General features: G+C 36.3%; 1 protein-coding gene across 2 annotated transcripts in view; it reads right to left on the bottom strand.

The window, feature by feature from the left end:
* LOC112047244 (uncharacterized) overlaps positions 1-27,521 on the bottom strand; it is a 350,719-nt gene that overhangs the window by 265,352 nt on the left and 57,846 nt on the right. For both annotated transcript variants that reach the window (XM_024084289.2, XM_052882394.1), the window contains exon 2: positions 25,959-26,172. In XM_024084289.2, coding sequence (XP_023940057.2) covers positions 25,959-26,025 — 67 coding nt within the window. In that variant the 5' untranslated portion in view covers positions 26,026-26,172. The remainder of the gene's footprint in view (positions 1-25,958; positions 26,173-27,521) is intronic.

Raw genomic sequence — 27,521 nt, 5'->3', positions numbered from 1 at the left:
CATTAAAACTTGCTACCATTCAAAACCACCACTGTCTAAACTTTCCAGAGGAAACCACTCACCACTGTCTAGACTTTAAGAGCTGTGATAGCCCAGTGGATATGACCTCTGCCTCCGATTCCGGAGGGTGTGGGTTCGAATCCGGTCCGGGGCATGCACCTCCAACTTTTCAGTTGTGTGCATTTTAAGAAATTAAATATCACGTGTCTAAATCGGTGAAGGAAAACATCGTGAGGAAACCTGCATACCAGAGAATTATCTTAATTCTCTGCGTGTGTGAAGTCTGCCAATCCGCATTGGGCCAGCGTGGTGGACTATTGGCCTAACCCCTCTCATTCTGAGAGGAGACTCGAGCTCAGCAGTGAGCCGAATATGGGTTGATGACGACTGTCTAAACTTCATAATTATATATCGTGCTTACCATACGCCAATAAACATTTATCTTTTTTTACAGTTCTACCATTAAATACTTTTTTTAAAAAAAGTTTTTTTTTTTTGTTGATAAAATGAATTAAAAAGTTAAAAACTAGTTACTATCTATTGTAAAAGTACTATTAGAGACGAAACAAACAAGCCCATACTCGATGGCGTTGCTTCATTTAATTACGGAGTTCCTATGGCCACCTTTCAGTTCCATCATCAGACCCTGGTTACCATCTAGTATCACAGGACTCGTCAAGATAGATTAAACAAGCCCAAACCCGATGGGATTTCATCGTTTGAGTACGGAGTTCTTATGACCACTTTTCAGCTCCAGCTGTATGTCATAATAATTTATACATGCATTTAATACATACATGCAAGATTTGATTACACACAAGCAACCGGACAGGTGAAGCTAAATACTTGTAAAATGAGGAAAGCGTCACAAGTTTTGATAATAAAATCACTTTCATCTGAGTCCCATTTGGATAAAATTTAATAAATTGAAATATTCAAAGTCAGAGTTGTGATTTTACGGCATATCCATTTAAACCTTCAGCCTAAACTTAAATAAAAGTAAATAACAAAACATAAAGATATCCCAAGGACAGTGATGGACGGTCTAGTAAATATGAAATTACATCTAGGAATGTTTGGTGTAGCGAAAATTTTATTACGGGCCTTATCTACCAAATCCTTTATCCCTTAGATTAATATCACTGAAGTTGAAGAGAGAAATGTACAAGATATTTCATTTAGGTACACTTGATGGACTATGGCCTTATAATATGTGCAAGGTCCCGAGTTTGATGAATGCTTTATCCCAATCCTATAAGCCATATCGCTTTTACATACTTGTGTGTGTGTGTGTGTGTGTGCGTCTGCGTGTGTGAGTGTATAAATATCACAGTTCATTGATGTAATTCTCTTGTAAATGTGCACTAAAGAAAAATAGGATTTTTCAAGCTACTTTGAAAGATGTAAAAGTTAAAAATGCTCAAATTCACACTGCAATATTTAAACCAATTTAGAACGTGCAAATCTCATTGTAAGAGAACAGAGACTGCTTACGTGTCATCAAATAAAAACAATAATAAAAAAAACATTTCCTCTATGAACGTAGATTCTGAGTCAGCAAGTAGCGTATAATACAGAACATTACATTGTCATCAAATTTATTCAATTAGCTACATTGTTGCAGTCACATAAAGGGCGAAGAAGCATAAACTATTTATGGATCACAGAGTTCACCACGATATTCCTTATAATAAAAGTTTTATTTGCAGTTTTAAATTAAAGTTTTTGAGTCGCATTACAATTTTATGACTTTTATTACTCACTGTTATACATGTGCTTTTGACTCTCTAAAACCATAAAGACTTTTATTCTATCCAACCAGTTATTAACTCAGGATCTTCCTTTCTTCTTGTATTAGATCAACATTATTTACTTTGAATACTCAAATAAAATGTATTGATGTCGATCGGTGTTACATTATGTAAGTATCTTTCTTCTTCTTCTTAGGGTGCCTCTAGGTCCCGGTCCACTCTCTGATGTTTTTCAGCCAAGACTTCTTCCTGCGACCAACGCCTCTTCGACCAGCAATCTTTCCCATCAAGATCGCATGTATCTCTCGTGTCGTAGCACGTGCCCTAGATACGCGACTTTTCTCGTCTTGACGGTCTGCAAAAGTTCACGCTTCTGATTGACGCGTCGCAGAACTTAGGCATTCGTCACTTTATGAGTCCAACTGATAGGCAGCATGCGTCTAAACGCCCACATTTCGAACGTTTCTATACGTTTCCTGATGTACTCTTTTACTATCCAGGCTTCACATCCGTATAGAAGTATGGGCCAGATATAACAACGCAGGAGTCAAATGCGCAAAGGGATGTAAGTATACCTATTTATTATATAGAGAATTAAAAAAATACTTTTTGACAGTTTCTTATTATTTATTATTTATTATAGAATATTTTCTGGACTACTTTTAGAAGTGGCATTTTTACGAGTAAATGAAGACTCAAAATTTCTTAACAGTAGTTTTCTGTTTTGAAGTGATAACTTTTTATGAAATAGTAACCGCGCGTACTACTAAAAAAACTAAATAATATTTCTTTTTTTGCTTCAGCTGTAGGGCTACTCCTCGATAGATAGAAAATAGATGAATTCGTAACTCGCATTTGCGAGTTATAGAAAACTAGCGGACGTTTACTATCTTTAAACTACCTCCCTGTCGAATTTCATCTTTGCAAGCGGTTTTTGAGATTTCGCATTTTATATATTAAAATAACGTTTTAGAATAGTATCTGCTAGTGCCTAAACTCTGGACCGTAGAACAATAACCACCCAACCTACGTTGTCACGAATAATTTAATAAAAGAATAACCCTAGAGTAATACTCGCAGCATCAAACAGTTGAACACACAATAAAGATAAAAGTAGCGTGAATACTTTATGATCTCTTACTCATCCCAGTCGTTTCACAGCGGTTTCAGGTCAGATGACAAATTTCTTAATTTTATCGCCCCTAACGTTCACCTTACGTAGTTTATGTGGGTCAAATACTAAAAACCATGTTTAAAATTGGTTTACGTCCCATATTTTCTAGAATGAAAGCATTTTTTAAGAATACCAGTATTGTATAGACATATTTAAGCATAATTTATCATCATTATCAACCCTTATTCGGCTCACTGCTGAGCTTGAGTCTCCTCTCAGAATGTCTAATATATGGACTATTGTCTCCAATAGTTCATATTTAAGCATATATATTTTTAAGATACTTTTTTTTGTGTTCGAATTTATAGGAATCCGGTGCGAGGCATGCATTCGCAACTTTTTCAGTTAGAAGAAAATAAAGTAAAGAATAGAATTTTCCTAATTTTCTACGAAGTCTGCAAATTCGCATTGGCCATCGTGGTGGCCTAGCCTCTCTAATTATGAGAGAAGACTTGCGCTCAGCAGTGAGCCAAATATGGGTTGTTAATGATGATGATGATCAACTCTGACGGTTTCTAAACGACATCGTATCGAACCGCTAAATCGCTTGCCGGTACGTCTTTGCCGGTAGGGCCGAAGCCTCCCACCAGTTAGCCCTTGATTACAATCTTACCTGATGGTAAGTGATGATGCAGTCTAAGGTGGAAGCGGGCTAACTTGTTATGAGGATGAAAGTCCACATCCCTTTCAGTTCCTACACGACATCGTACCGGAACGATAAATCGCTTGGCGGTACGTCTTTGTCGGTAGGGTGGTAACTCGCCACAGCCAAAGCCTCCCACCAGCCAGATCTGGACCAATTAAGAAATCTTCAATCGGCCTTGCCAGGTATCGAATCCAGGACCTCCGTCTTGTAAGTCCACTGCGCATACCACTGCACCACTGGCCGTCGTTTGTGCTTCTAGTTTTTAGTTTTCATTTAGCTTTTCGATGTTTGTGATTATTTTTCGGGTGATTTACTCGTAATAGGTATAGTATTTCATATTTATGGCCTCCTCCGGCCTCCGTGGCGCAGTGGTGTGCGCGGTAGATTGGCTAACTTGTAAAGAATAATGAATGATACACTAATACCACTTCACTCTAAAAGTATGTTTACACATTTAGTGTCCAGTGTGGTTGCAATAAATAGGTCGCGTTGCGTGTTAAAAGTACGTTTCCGCCCTAAGCATTGAAGCAAACAATAGGAAGTCTCTATAATATTCGCAGCGAGCGAGTTTCCACATGCATCATACGGTTGGTCAAAACATGTCAACAGGATAATAAGTGTGTAGAGAAACGAAGATCTAAAGCTAGTTTGATAAATCTCAGCACGGCTATTCTCTAACGATGTTTTGTATAAATCGCAAGTGCGACTTTCGAATCCACCGCTATCTTTCTCATTCTATAGTATCGTTTTAAACAGAGAGAGAGATAGAGATGAATTCGAAACTCGCACTTTCATGTTATAAAAATATCGTACAGAGTAGCCAAGCAGATCACGGGTACGGATACCGTAGGATGCTTTCGTTGTGTTTGCACACTTTATGAGTAATAAACGTACCTTTATGATTACATACGTAAAGGTAAAAAATAAGATCATAAATAGGCAAAACTGGGGGAGCATCGCAAACAAGTTGTCGCACGTCGATGCATCCAAGACCATTCTGCCAAGAGAGAGAAAATACCAGAAAAATACTAAAAATTACATAGGTATTCAAGATTTTTCAAAATTGTACTTATGTTTAAAACGTTGGAGTTTTACGAAGGATCCTTGAAATCTGTAGCAAATTTTAAGGATCCTTCGTAAAATGAAAAGAATGTCTAGTCATCGAAGGTTCTCGTTTTCAGCAGTGGGTTTACAGGGCGGAGGTCCTGAGTTCGATTCCCGGTTAAGCCAATTGAGGTTTCTTAATTTACCCAGGTCTGGCTGGTGGGAGGCTTCGGCCGTAGCTAATTACCACCCTACCAGCAAAAACTTACCACCAAACAGATTTTCATCCAACTCCTACCAAGCCCGCTTCCATCTAAGATTTCATTGTCACTTACGACGGGCTAACTTGTAAAGAAAAAAAAAGATGAATTAAGTTGACTCGCGTTGATTTGACTCGATATGTCTCTTCCAGTACGCTCGCGACGAATGTTCGCGGTTCACAGAATACGCGGTATTTGACGACGCGGCATCGTATACAGTCTACAGACAGACAAATAACTCGCAAAATAACCATTACGGCACACACACACGCACACATAGTCACAATGGCTTCGCCCATTTTTCGGAGCTCTATCTTTCGCCTTTCTAATAATGTATGTATAAGGGACAAAGGTCGGATCCTTTGTGAAGAGCATTATATACTGTAGTGATGATATTGTGTAAGATTTTTCCCTACTGTTACTTATTTTGGCGTCAAGGCGTCAAAAATTTTTGTTGTAACGAAAACCTCTCACTTTTATTCCATTTTTGGTAGCTACCTTTTCTACTTCCATTAGAGCAAACGTTACTACATAGAATTTGTTTCTTTTTTTTTTTTTTTTTAAATTCGTTTAATTTGGTCTATAGAAGTTTTTGATATTGATTATTTTTCAGACTCCTCAAAGCCTCAATAGCTCAACGGTAAGAGCGGTTTGACTCATCACCGAGGGGTGGCGGTTCAATCCTCACCCCGTTGGTCTATTGTCGTACCCACTCCTAGCACAGTCTTTCCCGACTAGTTGGAGGGGAATGGGAACATTGGTCATATTATAAAAAATATGGCAAATATTCTTTTAAAAAAAGATACTCAAGTCATAAACATCCAATTCATCATCATCATCATCATCATTATCAGCCGATTATATCTGGCCTCTTACATGGACCTCCAAGCACAACGGTTTCAAACCGCCAGCATCCAGCGGCTCTCTGCAACCCCCTTGGTCCACCTAGTGGGTGGTCGACCAACAATGCGCTTACTGGTGCGAAGTCGATATTCCAGCACCTCAACGTCCATCGGCTTTTTGAACTATGTGGCCTGTCCATTGCCACTTTAGCTACATTTACATCCTATTATATTATTTAAATTGCCGATGTGCCAATATTTTAAATTCCAATCAACCAGTCGCCCAATCAACATTAATCAATTTTGTCTATCAAATGTTAATGATGGTTATGCACCGGCTTAATGATAATGAATTTCACTGCTCTTAGAGGGTGTAACACCGCCAAATTCCTAACTCCGGGTTAAGAATTCGAACTCATAATTTCTTAGAATCTCAAAATTTATTTTGCGAAAAGTAAGAAAACCTCAGCATTTTATAGCGACTCAGAATGTGTTGGTGCATGCATCATGCCAATTGCGATCAACACACGATCAGTTTTATCGGGCTTTAAGCCGTTAGCGCTGCAGGCATGTGAGCTTATCGGATGGTGAGTGGACAGCATTAGCTGGACCTTTATCAACTAAGAAAATGATAATTGCAATCCAAACCACACCATGTAACAACTGGAACCGTTAAACTATATAGAACTCAATTACGTACAAACACATTCCCGTTCCAAATAGACTGCTAAAATGTCATCGATCTCGAAAATCTAGCGATCTCTATACCTACATCGCAATAAATTAGGGGCAAATTGCTTCCGAGTCCAGTGCCATTGAAATACTGCCAGGGGTCGTTTGAACCTCATTTTTATCGGCTACGTGCTTATTTATGTAGTAAACGTCGTCAGGGCATCGATTACGTAACATATGACGCAATCATTGCTATCATTGAAATATACGTAACGGCTGCCATGTTCCAGATATTTACAGTTTTAATAACGGTAAGGATGCTTTCACACCTGGATTTACGTAGTTTATTGCTTTTCCATATACATTGACGTTTTCATTAAAGTTATACTGTAGTGAAGAGTCAGTGAAATGTGAATCAAATTGCAGTTTGTCTATGTATGTATGGCTGAAACTAAGCTAACTTTAAGTTGGATGGACGAAATAAACAAAATTAATATTTGTATGCACAAAAAAATATTAAATGAAAGTCGACACAAAGACAGTTTGTAACTGTATGACAAAACAGTTTATTTTTGTCTTGTCTGTTGTTAGCTTTTTATAGCATACATAGGTTACGATATGAAAACTTACAACATAATAAATATAAAAAGTAACCAATAAAATGTCTGTTTCAGACCCTATTTTAAATCACAACTGTTTGCTAAATTAAATACGTCGCTTTTAATGTAATACAAGTTCCCAACAATTTAATAAAGCTTAATAGTAAAACATAGATATCCGTAGAACAAAGTAATTTCGTAGTAAATCTTCCTGAATACACAGTGTAACCATATCAGCTAATCAAAATTAATTGCTAACTTGCTTGCTTGTTTGTTGATAATCATCATTAACTTGACTGGCTGAGAAATTCGTAACAATCAATTGCTAACGCATGCCTGACATGCACTCCGCCGATTTATTTTATTAGCCAAAATAAATAAAGCTAATCGCGCATTCGTGCGCACGGAACACGTTCTACGTACGTAACAATTTTTCTGAAAGTTTTGCACATTTTTCTGCAACAAACGAGTATTGGTAAACGCTATTTATTTCCCAATTAGCGTACACGCCGCGGTTTCAACCGTGTAATTCCAGTTCACGTGGGAATATGGGGTTAAAATAATCACTTTCTGTAATGAAAAATCCCCGACCACTATTTGTCTAATAAATTCAATTTTTTTTTTAATATTTGCCATATCTTTTAAATATGACCAATTTTAATTCCTATTCCTATTCCCCTCATACTAGCTACTCCACTTACAGCGTTACGACTGATCGTATCCTTAGCTGCTTTTGTGCGTGACTGTCGCGTGTCATGACGTCCGGACGTATGCTCTCTCCCAATCGATTTACAATTTAAGGGGAAGCCTATAACTGGTGCCAGCGACTAAATAGTTGTGGAGTTAGCTGTGTAATTCCCAGTGAAGTCAGTTTAGGATTTTCTAAATTTGCTCAGGTCTGGTGGCATCGGCCGTGGCTAATTAAGACATACCTTTCGTAAACCGTTGGAGATATGGCTAGTATAAGGCCCTGCATTCTGTGTGACATCGCTCTTTGCAAAGCAACTACGTTGGTAGTGACATTTTGTTTTTGGCATCCCATAGACGTAAAGTTCAAATTCTAATAAAACTTGTTATAGGCGAATGTTACATCGACGAGTAAAAAAAGCGGGATCACACCTAAGTTGTACCACTTCTAAATATAAGCCCGCTTTTATCTTTACTTACGCCTCCGTGGCGCAGTGGTATGCACGGTGGATTTCCAAGACGGAGGTCCTGGGTTCGATCCCCGGCTGGGCCGATTGAGATTTTCTTTATTGGTCCAGGTCTGGCTGGTGGGAGGCTTCGGCCGTGGCTAGTTACCACCCTACCGGCAAAGACGTACCGCCAAGCGATTCTGGTACGATGTCGTGTAGAAACCGATAAGGGATGTGGATTTTCATCTTCCTCCTAACAAGTTAGCCTGCTTCTATCTTAGACTGCATTATCACTTACCATCGGGTGAGATTCTAGTCAGGGGCTAACTTGTAAAGTTTAAAATAAAAAAAAATAATAATAATAATCTAGTAGAACGATAATAAACAATTTAAGACCATTTAAAAAAAAGTGTCAACTAGCCTATTGTAATTGAATAAAAAAATTAAAAATGTCATGTACCCTTAAAATTGTGTGTTACGATACAGTGGCATGGGTGTTCACATTTATTTCTCTCCTCTAAATAATTCTGGTAATGTATCACCCGTAACGGCATGTAAAAATGTTACGGAATAACGAATGTACTAGTAACACAATGTTTTATTTTATCTATAAACTCGTTTCAAAAATTATGGTCACATGTTTTTTTTACCTCTCTTTTTGTGAAATCTGTTCAGTTAAAAAATGCTTTGTACGTAACTGTGCTTGACAAATGTCGAGTTAAAATATTGAGGGTTGAAAAAATATCAGTCGATATCGAATAACGAAGTTCAGTTTCGGATAGGAATAAAATATTCCATAGTACCTACTACATTAAATTGTACCTACTTCAAAAATAATATGTCTAATTGTGATTAATTTATATTTATAAGCCGTGATAGCCCAATGGATATGACCTCTGCCTCCGATTTCGGAGGGTGTGGGTTCGAATCCGGTCCGGGACATGCACCGCCAACTTTTCAGTTGTGTGCATTTTAAGAAATTAAATATCACGTGTCTCAATCGGTGAAGGAAAACATCGTGAGGAAACCTGCATACCATAGAATTATCTTAATTCTTTGCGTTTATGAAGTCTGCCAATCCGCATTAGACCAGCGTGGTGGACTATTGGCCTAACCCCTCTCATTCTGAGAGGAGACTCGAGCTCAGCAGTGAGCCGAATATGGGTTGATGACGATGATGACTATCACAACAGGAAATATGGTGATTAAACCCACCACACTACGCCAGAGCAGGCTTAGGGTGATAATGCGTGACTCTATAAACGTCAAACCAGATGACGGCAACGGAAACGGCAGATACCGCTGTATCAGCCGCATCAATGATATGGGGCCCTCGGACTACAGGGACCCCGTATCCCCCTTTACAGTTGAGCTATTGGGCTTCGATTATTCCATTAGAGGTGATAACTTTAATGGTATAGAAATAACATGGTGTGGGTACCACAACACATTCATACTCAGCGGGGTTCCGCTGAAACTTTGTATGGCGTTTGGCAATTACTAAGTTTTCGGTTTGCTGAAACAATGAGTTTAGTTGTGACAAACATTTCAATCCATTTAAGGGTTACTGACAAACTGACGACCGAAGGTCGCAACGAGAATAGAGTTTTATTTAATTAATGAATTACTGCGTTTTAACTAATTAATCCATAATACTGGACGGTTAAGTAAGAAAAAATACAAGAAATTTTAATTCGGTGATTTTATTTTTTTCATAATTATTACTTACTAGCTGACGCCGCGTGATTTCACCCGCGTGATTCCCGCTCCCGTAAGAATATGTTAATAATATATAAATTATAGCCTTCCTTGATAAATGGGCTATCTAACACTAAAATAATTTTTCATATCGGACCAGTAGTTCCTGAGATTAGCGAGTTCAATCAAACAAAGAAACAAAGCTTCAGCTGTATAAATCTCTAGCAGACGGCCCGCAAAGTAACCCACATACTTCCCGTTCCCATGTGAATAACCGCGGATAAAGTGTCATAGCTTATACTGTCACAAATAACGTGGCTCTTTCTATTGATAAAAAAAGTTTCCGAATCGGTTTAGTAGATCGAGAGATTACCCCCCTACAACATGACAAACTCAGGTGCTTTACCTCTTTATATTATTATACTAGCGAACGTTTTATACTAGTTCAGTTTTTCACAAATCCCGCGGGAAGCATGGATTTTTCCGGGATAAAAAGTAGCCTATATGTTAATATAGAGTAAAATCTATTTCCATTCCAAATTTCAGCCAAATCGCTTCAGTAGCCGCAGCGTAAAAGAGGAACAAACATACTTACACACTTAAACACAAACTTTCGCCTTTATAATATTAGTTTGATTAGTATGTTCAATAGTTAAGATGCTCCAAACACCATCGGGAAGAAGTTATTTGAATAAGTGACTTGTCCCGTGTATAGTGTACCCTTATATCCATTGCCGGCCAAAGGTCTTCTATTAAACAACTAAATAGAAATTCAACAAGAACAATAAACAATATTGTGCGGCACTATACAACTTACCGCAAACTGTTTAATCTTTGGGAACAATGGCGTAGAAATTTATTTTGTGGCGGTAGGTACACATTATGAGGGTACGTTATTAGCTCAACGCTTAGAGTGAGCTAAGCTGAGATGATTTGACAACCTCACTGCTGCCTTTTTAGGGGTGAAAAAGTTAGCGCTTATCTGAGATCTCACTTAATTTGTAGTGTACTTTGAATTATTTCTACGTGTTATAATATAAAATTGAAATTTTTGAAAAAACAGCATTCCGGTCCGGTAATGAAATTATTATTTTTTTTAACTATTACACTCTCGATCAAGTCATCTATATTCACTTTCAAAGAACTTTGATTTGAGACCGCACTCGAGTATATTTGCAGACATTCGATTGTCCTTCCCTAGTTTCACCGCCCACAACTTTTAAACGGCTCAACCGATTTTCATCAAACTTGTCTAGGATCACTTGCTCATAAGTCACTGTGAATACACGATTCAATTGAAATCGCTTTATCCGTTCGGGAGCTATCACAGACAGACTGACGGATAGACAGACAGATACGTCAAACTTATAACACCCATCTTTTTTCGTCGGGGGTTAAAAATACCATATATTTCAACAAAATTTCTCTACTAAAAACTTACATACCCCCAACCCTTTTTCCACTTACAGGCACCATTTTGAAAATTTATATAACCTATGTCACTACCACAGTTCTGTCAAACTCAATGACATATCATATGTCAAAAACCGTCCAGCCGTTTGGGCTGTAGGGCGTGCCAATGAAATGGATATACACACACATACACACATACCCACATACGCACAAACATACATACACTCGAAAAACATTGCCCTCCTTCTGACGCAGTCGGGTAAAAATTAATTAACATTCCGCCAGAAAAGCATTGCACAATAATGAAGCCTGAATATCTAAAAACGCCTTTAACTGGGCACCTCTCGTTATATTTACAGCACTATTATTTCAAGCAACATCCACAACGAACGGCAATAATGAGATGAAAATGTACGTACATTATGTTCGCGAGACGCTGACTAACCCTAAAATGATAGATGTAAATAGCTCCGTGCGACCCATATAGAGGGTTGCTTGTGGGGACATAAATTATCGGGGCAATTGTTTGCTGTTTGGGGCCATTGTGACCCAATGGGTTATAAGAATGTTGAAATATTTCATAGCTCCCGTACGGGCGATTTTGCAAAATTGTTCGATACAATATTTTAATAACAACGGGTTATTCTGTGATAGGTAAATTATGATTGAGTTATATAAATTTTCATTGTGAACATAACAAAATTAACTACATAAATACGTTAATGATCACGTTAAATATAATTATTGTCAATACGAACATAGCTTATGAAAAATGTGTACATATCTATAAATTACGTAACTTATGTTTGTTTTAGTGTATTAGTTAGCAAGACATGCGTGGTAAAATCTAGCCGATGACTCGCGGTTTCACCCTCGTAGTCCCCATTCGTGATTATACGGGGATGAAAGTATAGCCTATGACACTCACAAATAACGTGGCTTTCTAGTGGTCAAAGAATTTTCAAAATCGGTTCCGTAGATCATGAGATTACACTTACAACATCTTTACCTCTTAAAAATATTAGTATAGATAAATACCATTTTTTTTACTTATGTAGATTCCTGCAAATATTCTTTAATTTATTTATATCGTATTCCTTTATTATGAATACATTTATTACTCTTGCAAAAAATATACTAAATCGCTCATAACAACGTAATGTATTATTATGTTTTCCTGAAAGCTGACTAACCCTCAAATGATACATGTAAATAGCTCCAAACGACCCATATAGGGTTTGTTGTGGGTACATAAATTCGATTCAGTATCGAAGCATTTGTTTGCTGTGCCGGGGTCATTATGACCCCGTTGCATGAACTGTGGAATATTTCATACTTAATATACCGTTCGGGTAACGAAATTATTCCATGCAATTTTCTAAACATAATAACGTTCAACAGTGTTTTGATAATACGGTATTTTGAATAATAATCATTTCGTTATAATGTTGATTTTGCACTGAATGATAAATAGAAGCAGGTTTTCGTTACACAAATTGTATAAATGGAAGGTAAAGCAAAATAAGGTGAAGAAGGTGTTTTGTATTGACGGGTTTTACCCCTTGACACGTTAAATTTTAACGGCGCAGTTTTAACCGAATTGTGACAAAGTTTTTGAATCTTTGGAATCTTTATTAAATGAACATGTTTTTGAGCTAGATGTACAATTTTGCCTAATATATTTTTTTTTATGTGACCAATAAAAATACATACAAAAAAATTGATAAACATAAAAAAGTAATTAGTCCCGTTTTTTGGGAAAAAAAAAAATTGCAGTAGAAAAATTTTAATCTTTCGTTATTGAAACAACTATTCAAAAATGATTACCAAGTATAAATCAATGTTTAAGTAATTTTTCAGCACATACTACGAATAAATTGCACTGAAGGTAGTGATACCTTCAGTGCAATTTAGTTTTAATGAAAAATCAATATTGTGTTTTGTAGAAAAAACCAATATAGCTTAAAAACCGTAACATTACGGCTAACATATATTGCATTAATTTACTAAGCCTTAATGTCAGCTATCACTCTGTAAAGTGTGTCTTATATATGGGACATCCTGTATATATCTAACTATAAATTGGGTCGTGTGGAATTTTCCTATTTCCGTAGACTTGAAATATTTTTCCGGTTGCCTTGAATTTATGCGTGATTAAGTATGAATATCGGTAGACTAAATAATTGGAAACATCTGAACATCTATAACGTTTGTTATTCACATATAAGAGATAGTTATTTATTAATTTATACTAGCTTGTTTCTTCGTGTAACCAAAATGAACCGAGGTCTGTTTTGTTTAGGGTTGGTTACCACTGATATATATTTTCACCATCCTTATGTTAATGGAGGCCTACTACTGTACGTGGAATTCCTGTAAGGATTTCCAAGCGCCACTATCCTGAATTGTTCAGTTTTCTATGAAGAGTTGCTATTTCAACACTTAACGTCAATCGAAGGATTTGAAAATTTTATCACAACTTCTTTGTATTTGTTTTAAAAAAACACTAAACGTTTTAAGGCATCTTTTATATTATAACTCTTATTTTCAACGTGTACATGTTATTAAGGAAAGATCGAGAGTACCCTCTTTTTGAAAGGCATTATGGCCTATAAAGCCCTGTATCGAATGTTATATTTTACAACCTTCTATTAAACAGGAGGAGATATGGACACTTCACTGTATTCATTATGTAACGTTATAGAGGTAAGGGAAAATGGCCGCCGTCCGCTATATCAAACAACATTATAATAACTGTGAAATATTTTAATGTTCGATGTAGACCTTTCCAATTAAGTTCTGGAGCCCGGCTGTCCGTGTCACTAAGGAAAATAATGTTTCCTGTATTTATTTACTAGCGGACGCCCGCGATTTCGTACGCCCTTAATCCAGTCCTCTCGCAAAATTCGTCCTTTTTTTAAAATAATTTTTGCCATATTTTAAATATGACCAATATTCCCATTCTTAATGGACTTCTATTACCTCCCTGCCAAATTTCATCTTTGTACGTCAAGCGGCTTTTTAGATACCTTCCGCTATTATATATTAAGATTTGTGGATAAAAGGCATCTGCTGTTTTGAATGAGGCTAAATTATTTGCGGAGATTGCCTCATCTAGATGGCGCACCCTGCTGAAGGACATAAGACTCTGGCGACAGACAAATGGCTAATTTGTTTTGGTTGGATTGCGTTTTTTAATATTAATTACTAAGAATTAAACAATTGTACATGTACCATTTTATTTTACAACGTTGTTAGGTTAGAATATAGCTAATTTATATCTTAAATATTCGAAATATTCTATACCATACCAAATACTTTGGTGGCGACGCCGTAAATACATTACAAATACAGCTTAAAATTGAAGTAGGAATAAACTCTATCGAAACGAACCGAATCACATGCAGGTGCATTCAAAGCAATGATATAAATAAGCGGGAAGGTTCAGCCGTAAACTGATTCACTTCATCGCAAACCGGTTTCCTCCGGCGCAAACCGGTTTGGACCAGTTTCAGGTGTCTACCGCGCGGAATGCAGGTGCAATATCTCAATCTGTCACTTGTAGATTTAATATACTACCGAATCGAACGCTGTTTTACTATTTTATGTATTGGACCAAAAGTCTGCGACAGCCAGACATACCTTATTTTATGAAATTTGACAGTTTGCTTTGCTTATTTTTTTTATTCTGTATAAGTTAGCCATTGACTACAATAACACCTGATGGCAAGTGATGATGCAATCTAAGATAGAAGTGAGCTAACTTGTTAGGAATAGGATAAAAATCTACATCCCTTTCAAATTCTACAGGACATCGCACCGGAATACTACATCGCTTGGCGGTACGTCTTTGCCGGTAGGGTGGTAACAAGCCTCCTACCACCCAGATCTGGACCAATATATAGCCGCTGCCATCTTCGATTACATCATCACATACCATCTGGTGAGATTGTATTCAAGGACTTACTTGTAAAGAAAAAAAATCTAACCTATTGGATTAGTCCAATATGTAAAGTTTTTTTCCTTACAAGTTACAACCTGCTGCTTACAAGTTACTTAACTTACAAGTTACAACAAGCTGAGTTAACTTACAAGTTACAACAAGCTGAAAAATGAGGCATGTCTAGCTATCGCAAGCTCACGTTCTAATATCGAATTGAACGCTGTTTTCCTGTTTTCTACTAGATATGAATGTTTTAGGTATTATTCAGCTTGAACTCATGTTATTTGGTCGGGAGAATATAAAACAAGTTTTGAAACTCTCCGATATCTTAGATGCATAACAAAACTGCGTTGGCCACTTGGTTCTTTTTATATTGAGTTTATAAATAAATTTATGTTTATTTACTCAGCTACTCGAAGAGGCTATTTTTATTTCCGAAGAATAATAAAAAAGTCTGTAACAATTAATAGATGGAGGATTAATAGATTAGTGATAGGACAATTAGGCCAGCCGTATACACTCGTATTCCGAGTCTGTTTTCCGTGTTCGGAAAACCGAATGTATGTAATTAATTTAAAATACATCAAATGACGCACACGTACGTTTTTATCCGAACGTCACAAATTCCGCGCGTACGTAACGAATAGCAAGCAAGCCCTTGTGGTAATAAAGAAAAACATAACAACACAAGTCTGCGGAAGTCTCACGGAATACCAAATCGTGATAACGCATTAGAAAAACGAATACGGAAAACCAGTGTATGCGACCGGCCTTATAGTCTTAATCTTTAACACAAAACCATTCCTTGAAATAAAAAAAAGAGTTTGGCTTCAACCTTACGCCGCACAAAACGTTTGCGGGCGAATTACTGCGTTAACAGCCACAATTAATTTATGCACTTGAATAATTCGCGCGCCGACAATTATCATCAAGTGTACTAGCCAAGTGAAATTGTAGCAATCAAGCTTAATGTGCGTCCAACACGCGCCGGCCCGATTTATGTCATTGCTCTAAATAATTCTAGTGAAGTATCGCGCTGTGGGGGATGAAAAATGGTGCTGAATAACAAATGTACACACTTGCACGGTGTTTCTTTGTAATGATAAACTTAGTTGGCAATTTGTGTGAACTTTAGCATTTATTTCTAGTATAACTGCCTCCTTGGCCTAGTGGTACGGATGACGACGTTTGAAATAGTTGGGCTATTGTTTACTAAGAGTTTCTTTTTTTATCAAATAACTCTAGTGATGTATCGCGCTGTGGGGGATGAAAAATGGTGCTGTATAACAAATGTACACACTTGCACGGCGTTTTCTTGTAATGATAAACTCACTTGGCAATTCGTAATGAACTGTAACATTTATTTATAGTGTTCAGTTGTCCATAAGCTTCGGATTCTGAGTTCGAATCCTAAGTCGGGCTAATAAATATTGAGTAATTCTTTCTACTAAGAAACTTTTTCAAAAAATTCAAAATTCATTTATTTCAAGTATGCTCGGTTTACAAGCACTTTTGAAACGTCAGTTGACTATTTGTAATGATTCTACCACCGGTTCCGAAAATACGTGCTGCTGAGAAGGGCCGGCATGAAATTCAACAGTTTAAAAAAAATCATACCGTATTATAATTTAGGTACAATTAATAACAACATTACAATTTCTTATAGTTTTACTTCCTGTGTGAAGGTGGAAGCTGATCCAATAGCCTTCAAGCACCTTTATCATTAAGGAACTCATCAAAGTCAAAATCAAAAGTCAAAATTCATTTATTTCAATTAGGCTTAGTGTACAAGCACTTTTGAAAGGTCAAGATTATGTCAATTTAATTTAATTTAATGGTGGTAATAATAGTCGAAAACTTAAAACTAAAGTTACGAGGGTTCAAAACGCGCGCGCCATCAATGGTGTAGTAACTTCGACTAACTACCTAAATGTTTTTTTAACACATTGCTTAAAGTTATGCATTGGCAGGTCCATCACAGTCTTGGAGATCTTGTTATAGAAGAGTACACTCAATCATACCTAAACCTACACCTTTTAGTAAGAATTCCGAGCCCGGTAGAAAGTTGACGAGGAGAGTTAGGTACGCCGTGAGACTCGGTCATAATTACGGAAAAACAAGGCGACCTGGGCGGTCTGCTAAGCTTCTGGAGCGAGCTCGGCTGGATGGAGTGAACCCAGCGGGGACCTACACCGAAAGACCCACGCACAACGGCCAATCAAATGGCCAAGTGCGGAAACGGCCCAAAAAGAAGAAGAAGAAGAGAAGTAGGTTGCTATGACAGAAGGCTTAACGTGTTTTGGAGAATGGGAGACGTTTCTTTACTTCTCAGCTGTTGTTTATGAGATTAATACTGAACTCTAGGGAAACCTAACTCAGGAGTCAAACATAGGACTTCATGATACACACACAAGCTAATCACTGAACCTATGACGCTGTTTACAAATAATGCCAATAAAGTTAGACTGAACATACAAAAAATTGGAATGGGTTAATCTAATCATTTTTATCAAACTATCAATATACCTAATAATGGAAGTGCACAACCCAGAGGCTTTGTAAAAAACCGTTTTGATCAAAATATGAAATCGAAAAATCCAAAATGGTATTGACTCTTTATTTAAAATGCTTTTAAGTAAATAAATAACAGCGCAACTAAAAAAACATTTCACAGAATAAATATATCTTTTTTCTGCCATATTGATAGGTCAAACTGGTATCAATGCAAAATAGGTGATATATTTTTTGTTTTGGATTTTGGAGTGCACAAAGACTTGGAGAGCTCGGAGGATTGTTTAATACTGTTTAATAGTCCATAAGATTATAATCTTATGGACTATTAAACAGTATTAAACAATCCTCCATAATCTACCTTAAGATTATAATGTTAAGGAGTTTATTTATTTAATTTTTGTTTAAATGCGCTAATCTCAGAAACTACTAATATTTCCACGGAAAAAGTTCGACGCGGTTGTAGACGCAGGGTATAAGGTAAACGCAGATGAACTGTTCGAACAAAATTCACATCAAATTAAAAAAAAAATAACAAAGTATGTAGTTTTTGAAGAAACAGATGTACTTTCAGGCTTTTTATCTATTACTATGAACAAAGAATCCGTCTCATATATTTTATTTCATAAATAGACTTTGTTTGATATTTCCTACATAATATGACCGAGGTACAACCTCCGTCTTCAAAAGCTAAATCTATTTTAGTGAAGTGGGTACATTAATCTCCCCTGGGAAACTCCGGAGGTCGCTAAGGCCAACTACAATTACTGATCGCAAAATGAGCAAGCTTGACCTTTATGTTGTTAATGTGGTACCGACCTACGAGTATTTGCCAGCCTTTCAATCTCTACCTAAATCAAGTCTGGAGTGTAAATTATTGTTTGTTTATTTAAATAGTTGGTTAAATTTTTAGTTTGAATAAATTATTGGAAGGAAAATGAAACATTATTTAATCTGATGTTTTGGAATAATTTAGTAGTAGTAAAATTCTTTGTGCCAGTGCTAGTACGGGAAAGTGTTACGTCATGCTTATTTTTTCGCTAAACAATAATCATCAATACTATTTCTTTTTACTCTGTCAATGCTGTGTTTCAATTAGGTATACTCGTACTTCATCATTATCAACCCATATTCAGCTCACTGCTGATCTCGAGTCTCCTCTTAGAACGAGAGGGGTTAGGCCAATAGTCCACCACGCTGGCCCAATGCGGATTGGCAGACTTCACACACGCAGAGAATTGAGAAAATTCTCTGGTATGCAGGTTTCCTCACGATGTTTTCCTTCACCGTTTGAGACACGTGATATTTAATCTCTTAAAATGCACACAACTGAAAGGTTGGAGGTGCATGCCCCGGACCGGATTCGAACCACACCCTCCGGAATCGGAGGCAGAGGTCATATCCACTGGGCTATCACGGCTCACTTGACTCGTACTTATCGGTTGCATTTTAGGCACTTAAGGAATAACCAACTCGTTTATGTCTCAGCCTATTCTACGTGTTTCTAAAATTATATATAGCATCCAGTGATTATTGTGCGATATAGGCGATGTATTTTTTAATTATTATGAGAGCGTGTTAATAAAAAATGCTTAATTAACCCATGAGGGGTAGATACTACGCGACAGTAGGCTAAATATTTTAAGATATATTTTTTGAATCTTTACAAGTTAGCCCTTAATTACAATCTCACCTGATGGTAAAGTGATGATGCAGTCTAAGATGGAAGCGGGCTAACTTGTTAGGAAAAGGATGAAAATCCACACCCCTTACGGTTTCTACACGACATCGTACCGGCACGCTCAAACGGCCTAGCTGGGGATCGAACCCAGGACCTCCGTCTTGTAAATCCACCGCGCATACCACTGCGCCAGGGAGGCTGTCAAATGTCTTTGCTTTTTTTGTTGGTAACAAGAAGTTGCGGTCAAAGCCTATAAGAACTAAACCAATTCAGTAGTTATGATTTCCAAAATTTACTCGCTTAAAGCACTCGAAAAGTATTCAAAAAGTTCAGGTTATAAATAAATTTTCAGATAGATAGGTAAATGCCCGATGTTGTGATGTCCAAAAACAGTATTGATTTTTCTTTCTAGTGATTCTCAGCACTTGGAATTGAGAAGATAGGTTTTGCCATTAACTTCACCGCCCGCTTTTACCTCGCAGAGACTTAGCTGATAACAACCAAAATCAATATAATAATCTAATACCTGATACTAATACCTAATACTAAGAAAGCCTTTAAATATCTGCAACCGAACAGGAGCAAGGCAAGTAACGCCCTAAATTTCGTAGTTCAATATTCTGCTGCAAAATGATTCGTAGAATCATAGCACAGCTTTGGTAAATCAGACATCAACATTACGAATATACATAGCTTAATTCAGAAGCGAAATATTATAGAGGTAGCTTCACAGTTCACACGTAAGGAATAACATAAATAAACCGGTATGCACTGGGGTAAGCCAATTTTCTCCGGCGCAAACCGGTTCTATCCGGTTGGGGTATCCACCGCCGTGAGATACACGTACTACTAGCTCAACCTGTTTCTCGCCAGATAGATTTTAGAACTGCTCCGTGTAAAGTGTTATATGATATAGATTCGGGAACGTATTACTTACGAGATCGTACTGATTACCGGTTCTTGGATATTATCTCATCTTTCTAAAAGTAATATCTATAATAATATATTATATATAATATGCCGTGATAGCCCAGTGGATATGACCTCTGCCTCCGATTCCGGAGGGTGTGGGTTCGAATCCGGTCCAGGCCATGCACCTCCAACTTTTTAGTTGTGTGCATTTTAAGAAATTAAATATCACGTGTCTCAAACGGTGAAGGAAAACATCGTGAGAAAACCAGCATACCAGAAAATTTTCTTAATTCTCTGCGTGGTGGACTATTGGTATAACCCCTCTCATTCTGAGAGAAGACTCGAGCTCAGCAGTGAGCCAAATATGGTTATGAATCATAATTACGGATAATTTTACATGAAACTAAAAATATATAAAAACCAATTAAGTGTTACTTAATAAACCTTAACTTTATAATAATGTAATAAACACCAATCATTTAAAAATAATACAAATCTAATAATGTTTAAAACTTATGCATGAGACAAAGAGTGACAAAGTCGTATAAAAAGCAATAATGTGTATCTTTATAGCAATGGTTAAAACGTATAATATATTCATACTGTTTCTGTAGCTAGTTTGTAGTGACAAATAGGTGTATTTTTTCAATGATATAAAACTAAAATTAACCAAATACCAATTAAATACAGACACAGACAACATTTTAATGCATATTTAATGAAAGATATAAAAATACATATAACAAAACTTCTACTGAAAACGAATAATAACCCCAATCATACTACTGAATGTAACAACAACACGTAAGTAAATATTGGCAAATAATAAAGTTGATCACGCATAAGTAACGTCGTCATAGATGTGGAAGCAATAAAACTACAATATGGAATGGAAACGAGCGACGGAATACCGGCGTATATTATGTTAATCAAACACAAAGCGACCGAAACGATATCCCAGAACCAGATATAACCAGAACTCGCATAAGTTACTGAGGGGAAAAAAAAGATATTCACGAATGTCCAACAAGATTATATACTTCTGCGGCGTCTGCAAATCCAATAATTCGTTATATTGAAGAAACTTTCCTTCAAAGTTGGCGTCTCGAAATAATTCTCTTTGACCTCGTTTCGGCCATCATTAGTATTATTCTGATTTGCCAATATGCTCGGCACGAGATTTACGGCGCTCTCAATTTTATACCTTGATTTTTCAAACGCTTTACAAATCTGTAATCTATTCGATTTAGTTTAGCAAATTACAGAAATGTCTTCTTCAAGTTATTTGGTAAAAATATTCCTGTCCGTCTATTATATAAAACATTCAATTATTGATTAAGGCATGTCAATACAAAATAACTCACTATGTTTGAGGAAATAAAAGGCTAATAAAATTCTTCAATTGTCATTAAGGCCAAAATTATAAAACCATTAGAGTTTCATAACCCTGACACTAGTTTCTATTTATCTCTTTGTCTATTCACGCTAATCCAACGGCTAAACCAACTTACAGGAAAGTTTAGTTTACATTAGGTTTTATTTAATAAAAGAAGAACGAAGTTTACGAGCAGTAGCTCAAACTATTGAATATGATGTTTAATTTTGATTTATTATTTTATTTGATTTTATTATTTAGAGTTATTTTAATTCTTCTTCTTAATCGTTCACTTTAGGCAGAGTGGTCGTGGTTGCAGCGATGAGCGACGCCTTTTGTGCTATGTTTCTCCACTTTTGGCGATTGGCTGCTTTATAGGAACACTCCACCATAGATGATTGTGTAGCAGCCTTGAATAAATCCATCTAGCGATCGGATCAGATCTTTTGCCTTCGCCTTGGCCCTGCACTACCAACCGCAAAATTGAATCATGATTTCTGAACTGGCCAAATAACTCTAAAACCCGTAAAAACACAGTCGACGAATGTCTTTCTTTTATCTTTAGTTTCTTAAGAAAGTAAATTATTTTAAATATAGACTTTAATTTAATACCATTTGTTAAGTTTCTTGTCGGCACACATCTACTATAAAACTAATAATAGAGCAAATAACAACAGACAAACATCACATGAAATTATTTACATATTTCATTATAATTATTATTCTACTACCTAGAAGTCAGAAAGGTAATATTACACGTTTCTTACTAAATTCTCGCAGTTCTGACTTCTGAGTTACCACTGCGAAGGTATCTCGGGAAGTTTTCAGATGCGAACAAACGCTTTTACTAAAGTTCAAAGTTTAGCACTTAATTTGTAGTTTATGAAGTTCAGCGTACTGAGGAAAAGGAGAGAAAATACGAGAAGTTATTATATTAGTTATGTTACATAAATGCTTGAACGCTATTACTTCATAATGCCGTTTTCTTTTTTTTAATTTTAAGGCAGATTTCTTCAGCCGTCGCAAACAGTGGTCGTTTAGCAAAAGTACTCGTAACAAAACAACTATTTTTAATACTTATTGTAGGTAGTAACATTATGAGCCGTGATAGCCCACGGTGGATATGACCTCTGCCTTTGATTCGGAGGACGTAGGTTCGAATCCGGCCAGGGGCATGCACCATGGTGTAATATTGCATTTAATCAAATTAAATAGTACGTGAAAAACATAACGAGGCAACCTGTATGCCTGAGATTTTTTTTAAATTCTCTTCTTGTCTGAAGTCTGCCAATCCGCATTGGGCCAGCGTGGTGGACTATTAGCCTAATCCAGAGGGATTAGGCTAATAGTCGCGACGCCCTTCCATACTGCAATTTTAAATGAGCATGACGGTAAAACTACTGCAGACTAGCCATGGCTCAAGAACTTCTGAAGTAATACAGTAATGAAAAAAACATTGCGCCAATGATGACCTCGAAATTCGTTTTTTATGGGTCTATACAGAGAGTTTTGCCAAAGTCATCTAAGCCGAGTATTTATTTCAAAATTTGAAAATAATAACATCCCTTATTTTTCGTCAACACTAGAGAATTGTAGCCGAATTTATTTATATTATAATACATAACATAAATGAAATGTTAACATAATACAGTTTGATACATTCCCATCTCGTGAAGTTCAAGTAGGTAATGCGATAGACACTTGTAGCTATCAATTTTCTAGTCTATATTGTATATCGTGGAACAATTCGATAGCATATTCTATCTAGCGCGCGACACATTGAGATATTGCAGCTGCATTCCGGCCGGTGTTCCTTTACAACCGGTAAGGACCGGTTTGCGCCGAACAAAACAGGTTTTAACCGGTTTTATGTGTATACGAGTATCTATATTAAATGGGTAAAATGAAAACTTTGTATGCCTTTAACAGACTAGACCTTAATAGCTCAGTAAAGGGACCAGACTCATAACTGAGAGTTCCTAGTTCGATCCCTGACTATTATCCACCCACTCTTAACACAGTAATTTCCAACTAGTGGACGTGAATGGGCAATATATGGCAAATAAAAAATATTAAATGAAAATTTTACAGAAAGCTTAGCATTTTTACGCTTTATATTAGCCTCACTTGTAACTATGTAGGTATGTAAGAAAATCTTAGAATCTTAATTTGAATCACTTTCCGGTCTCTGATTAAGATGAAATTTTGCACACGCTCTGAGTTCTGATGACAATTTATGACTAGCTAAGAAACGTCATTACAAATCCAATATGGCGACCACCCCAAGATGGCGAACTGGCTGTTTGAAATCCACCCCCATGATATGGATATCAAGTCAAAGAGTTTGCTGTCAGAAATACGAAAAAAATAGTCACGTGGCTTATTTGTAATTTTTAATGCGTGCTATAAGCGTATTTTTAGTTTTATGAAGTATTTAAAGTAATTAAATATTATTTTAGAAATCCTAATTATTTTAAAAGATATATCACTATTATTTAAATATAATATGAAAAATGTTCAACTTTTCCATTTATCTTATCTGTATAAACACAATAAAGAGGAAAGTTTCGATTGTTTGTTTGTTTGCATTGAATAGGGTTTTTTTTAATTTTCTACAAGTTAGCCCTTGACTACAATCTCACCTGATAGTAAGTGATGATGCAATCTGAAACGGAAGCGGGCTGACTTGTTAGAAGTAGAATGAAATCCACACTCCTTTTCATTTCATATACACGACATCGTACCGCAACGCTATATCGCCACGACCGAAGCCTCCCACCACCGAAAAAAAAAAAAAAGAATCGGGTCCAAAACTACTGAACCGATTTGAAGAATTATTGTACTGTTTGGAAGCTACACTATCCCCGAGTGAAAAAGAGGCTATATTTTATTCCATTATTCCTACGGGAACAGAAACTACGCGTGTGAACGGTTCTGCTAGTCAAGTTAAAGTATGTTGATAGTTTAGAAAAACAATGACATAGATCTAAATTCTATAGATATATGTATCTACTATATTGACTATGAATTTCAAACTGATATCTTAATTAATAAACTTTTCATTTGTATTGTGTGTATGTGATTAAATTTGTATTGAAATAATTACATATCCATTATCTACCCATGGTAAAGCTCAATCAATCCCTTTCAAAGTTAAGACAGCTTATTAATTTTCTGTCACATTTATGCGGGCATCAACTGTAATTGTGTTATTCAGGGGTACCATTTACCCTTTGGACTTGTTCCAGTTTGCACTGAAAAGTTAATCAGCTAAAAGCCTTTTAGTTCGGGGATTAAGAAAAGAGTTAATTTATTGCGAACTGAAGACGAGATTTTTTTTTTAATTTTTCTTTTTCCCTTAATTATAATGGCGATGTTGCTCCCGAGACCATTAGGCCCTAATGCCGAGGGTCACGACCTGTCGAAATTGTTTTTAAATTCCGATTAAGTTGCTTTTCGAAGCTTTACTTGTATAATTCGGGTTCGCTTTAAATCATTTACCAACCTTATCTTTCTTTAAACCCACCCAGTTTGACTTGGTGTTTATTTTTTTTTGTTTTAATATCAAGATGTCGTAATATTAAAAAATTACTTTATTATTGCTCCACACACACACACACACAAACACACACACAAACACACACACATACACACATCAAGTGTTGCGGTTAATGCAAACCACCTTAAACAGTTACTATTATTTTTGCAGGAATCAGTTATAGATATTTTATGGTCAGTGTTTTACTCCCAAAAGGGGTTGTTAGGGAACCGTCCACGTTTCTTGTTGTGTAATCCTTTATGGGTTGTTATGGGATAGGCGGGGAGAGTGACTTGAGTGGAAAAGGGGAGTGTTATTTAACGGTCAAGGACGTCCTTAACCCTACGTACTACGGTCACAAGTCCGCAACTCCACTCAAGATCATTCTCTGCCATTCTAGGGTCATAATTTGGTTACATTTGTTAATTAAGTTGTCCTGACAAATTTTGTGAACCTTTGTCTGACATTGGTTTTCTTATTTTTGTAATCCACTTCTGAGTCTGCTAAAACATGCTATACTTAATCTCTCTTGGAACTATTGAATTGCAACATTGACTCTATTGACTATTCAAATATATTGGATCTCCTAAGGATGCACCCCTGGTTTCGGGGTGAAACGTACGTAGAGAGTATTTTGTCAGAATTGGACCAAAATAAATAAATCATTTTATATTCAAATATAGATAATTTAAGGTCAAGTTTCAACTACTAGTTAAAAGAAACACTCGCTGGTCTGTTGATAACATTACATAGAATCACTTACCAGTAATCCATCCAAGTAGAGCGATAGAGATGACCCGCCTGAACACACTCACAGCCACCGTCCCCATGTTTGTACGTGTACAGTACTCGTTACACCGACCTCTAGCCCATTTACGCGGCACGGATTTATTTACCTTACATATTTTATAGATTTTTCTTTCTTTTTTATTTTATTTCAACACGTCATCGCTGAGTTGGGTCCCTTTTGTTGTCACCTGTAACAAAGAAACCAATTTTTACTATCGTCCAAAGAGCCGGCCTTTGCATTTATAACGTGGAAATTTGGTAACCAGATCATCGTTTGCGTTTAGTGTTCTGTAGAACGTAATAGTTAAAAAAAACTTAAAACGTTAACCCGGCGTGAATGAATTGAAAAATAGTTACACGAACTATGAGATGGGTATGGCATACCCAAATATATATTGGTCGATAATTAGCTTTATCCATGACTTTTGTCATGTTAATTAACATTAGGAAAATTAGAGAATATGATATTATAACCCAGTTCTAGTTATAAAAGTATTTATATTTCCCTAACAATATTTTGTAATAATGGCCTTATATCCCACTATTTGGGATAATTAAATAAACTGTACAAAGATTCTTCTACAGTAATTTAATTAGAGAGTTTTTCAAAGCAGTTGTTCTTTATATATTGGATTTTCACGTGTAGTGTACACCTCTGTCGATAGAACTGTCACATATCCGACGTTATTATCGCTTAAAATCACTTTTTGTACCACCCCCTTCAGCTCCTGAGCCAGCCGAGTTCCAGGAAAACATAGTCGAAACTGTTGGGCTTCTTTTCCAAGCTTTCCATTAGAGCTATGTGACATCTGTTATCTTTGGATAAACCTGGTTGTTTCTAAACTATAGTTTAATTCATTTTCGACTATAGTTATTTTTTTTATTCTTTACAAGTTAGCCTTTGATTACAATCTCACCTGATGGTAAGAGCTGATGCAATCTAAGATTGAAGCGGGCTAATTTTTTGGAGTAGGATGAACACTCACACCCTTTTCGGTTTCATAGTTAGACAGAGGAGATGTTATAGAATTATTAACTTTTATAATTCACTCGAAATTCTTTATCAAGATGAGTGACTGAAACTTTGGCTAAGTCGGTCCACTGCCAGTTTAAAAGATGCCCAGGAGTTGCAGTTAGAAATGGGTGCATACCCAAGAAAACGGTTTTTACATTTCCTCAAAAGTAAATAAAATATAAGTACAAAAAAAAAATTATAATAGTAAATTATGTTAAGGAGCCCTGAAAATAAAATTAACGCGTAGATGTAGGGTAGTATCAAAGGAAAATGTTTGACATTTCCATTAAAATTTTCCAAAGCTCTGTTGACATTTGTCCAGCTGAAAATCATGAACAGGTACTATATTATTTATTAAAAATTAAACAGTATAAATACAAGCTGGAAAATTTATGAAATAAATTATTGTACATTATTTTGAAAATGAAATAAGTTTATCTAAGTGGAATTTGGAGAGAAGATTTAGGTATTTCAACAGAGAATCACTAATGGTTTCATCTTACAACTGTACATCATTGACAA

This window comes from Bicyclus anynana, chromosome 7 (genome assembly GCF_947172395.1).
Source record: "Bicyclus anynana chromosome 7, ilBicAnyn1.1, whole genome shotgun sequence".
NCBI lineage: Eukaryota > Metazoa > Arthropoda > Insecta > Lepidoptera > Nymphalidae > Bicyclus > Bicyclus anynana.
Note: the sequence above shows the minus strand (reverse complement) of the source record. Positions and strands in the feature narration are given on the sequence as shown.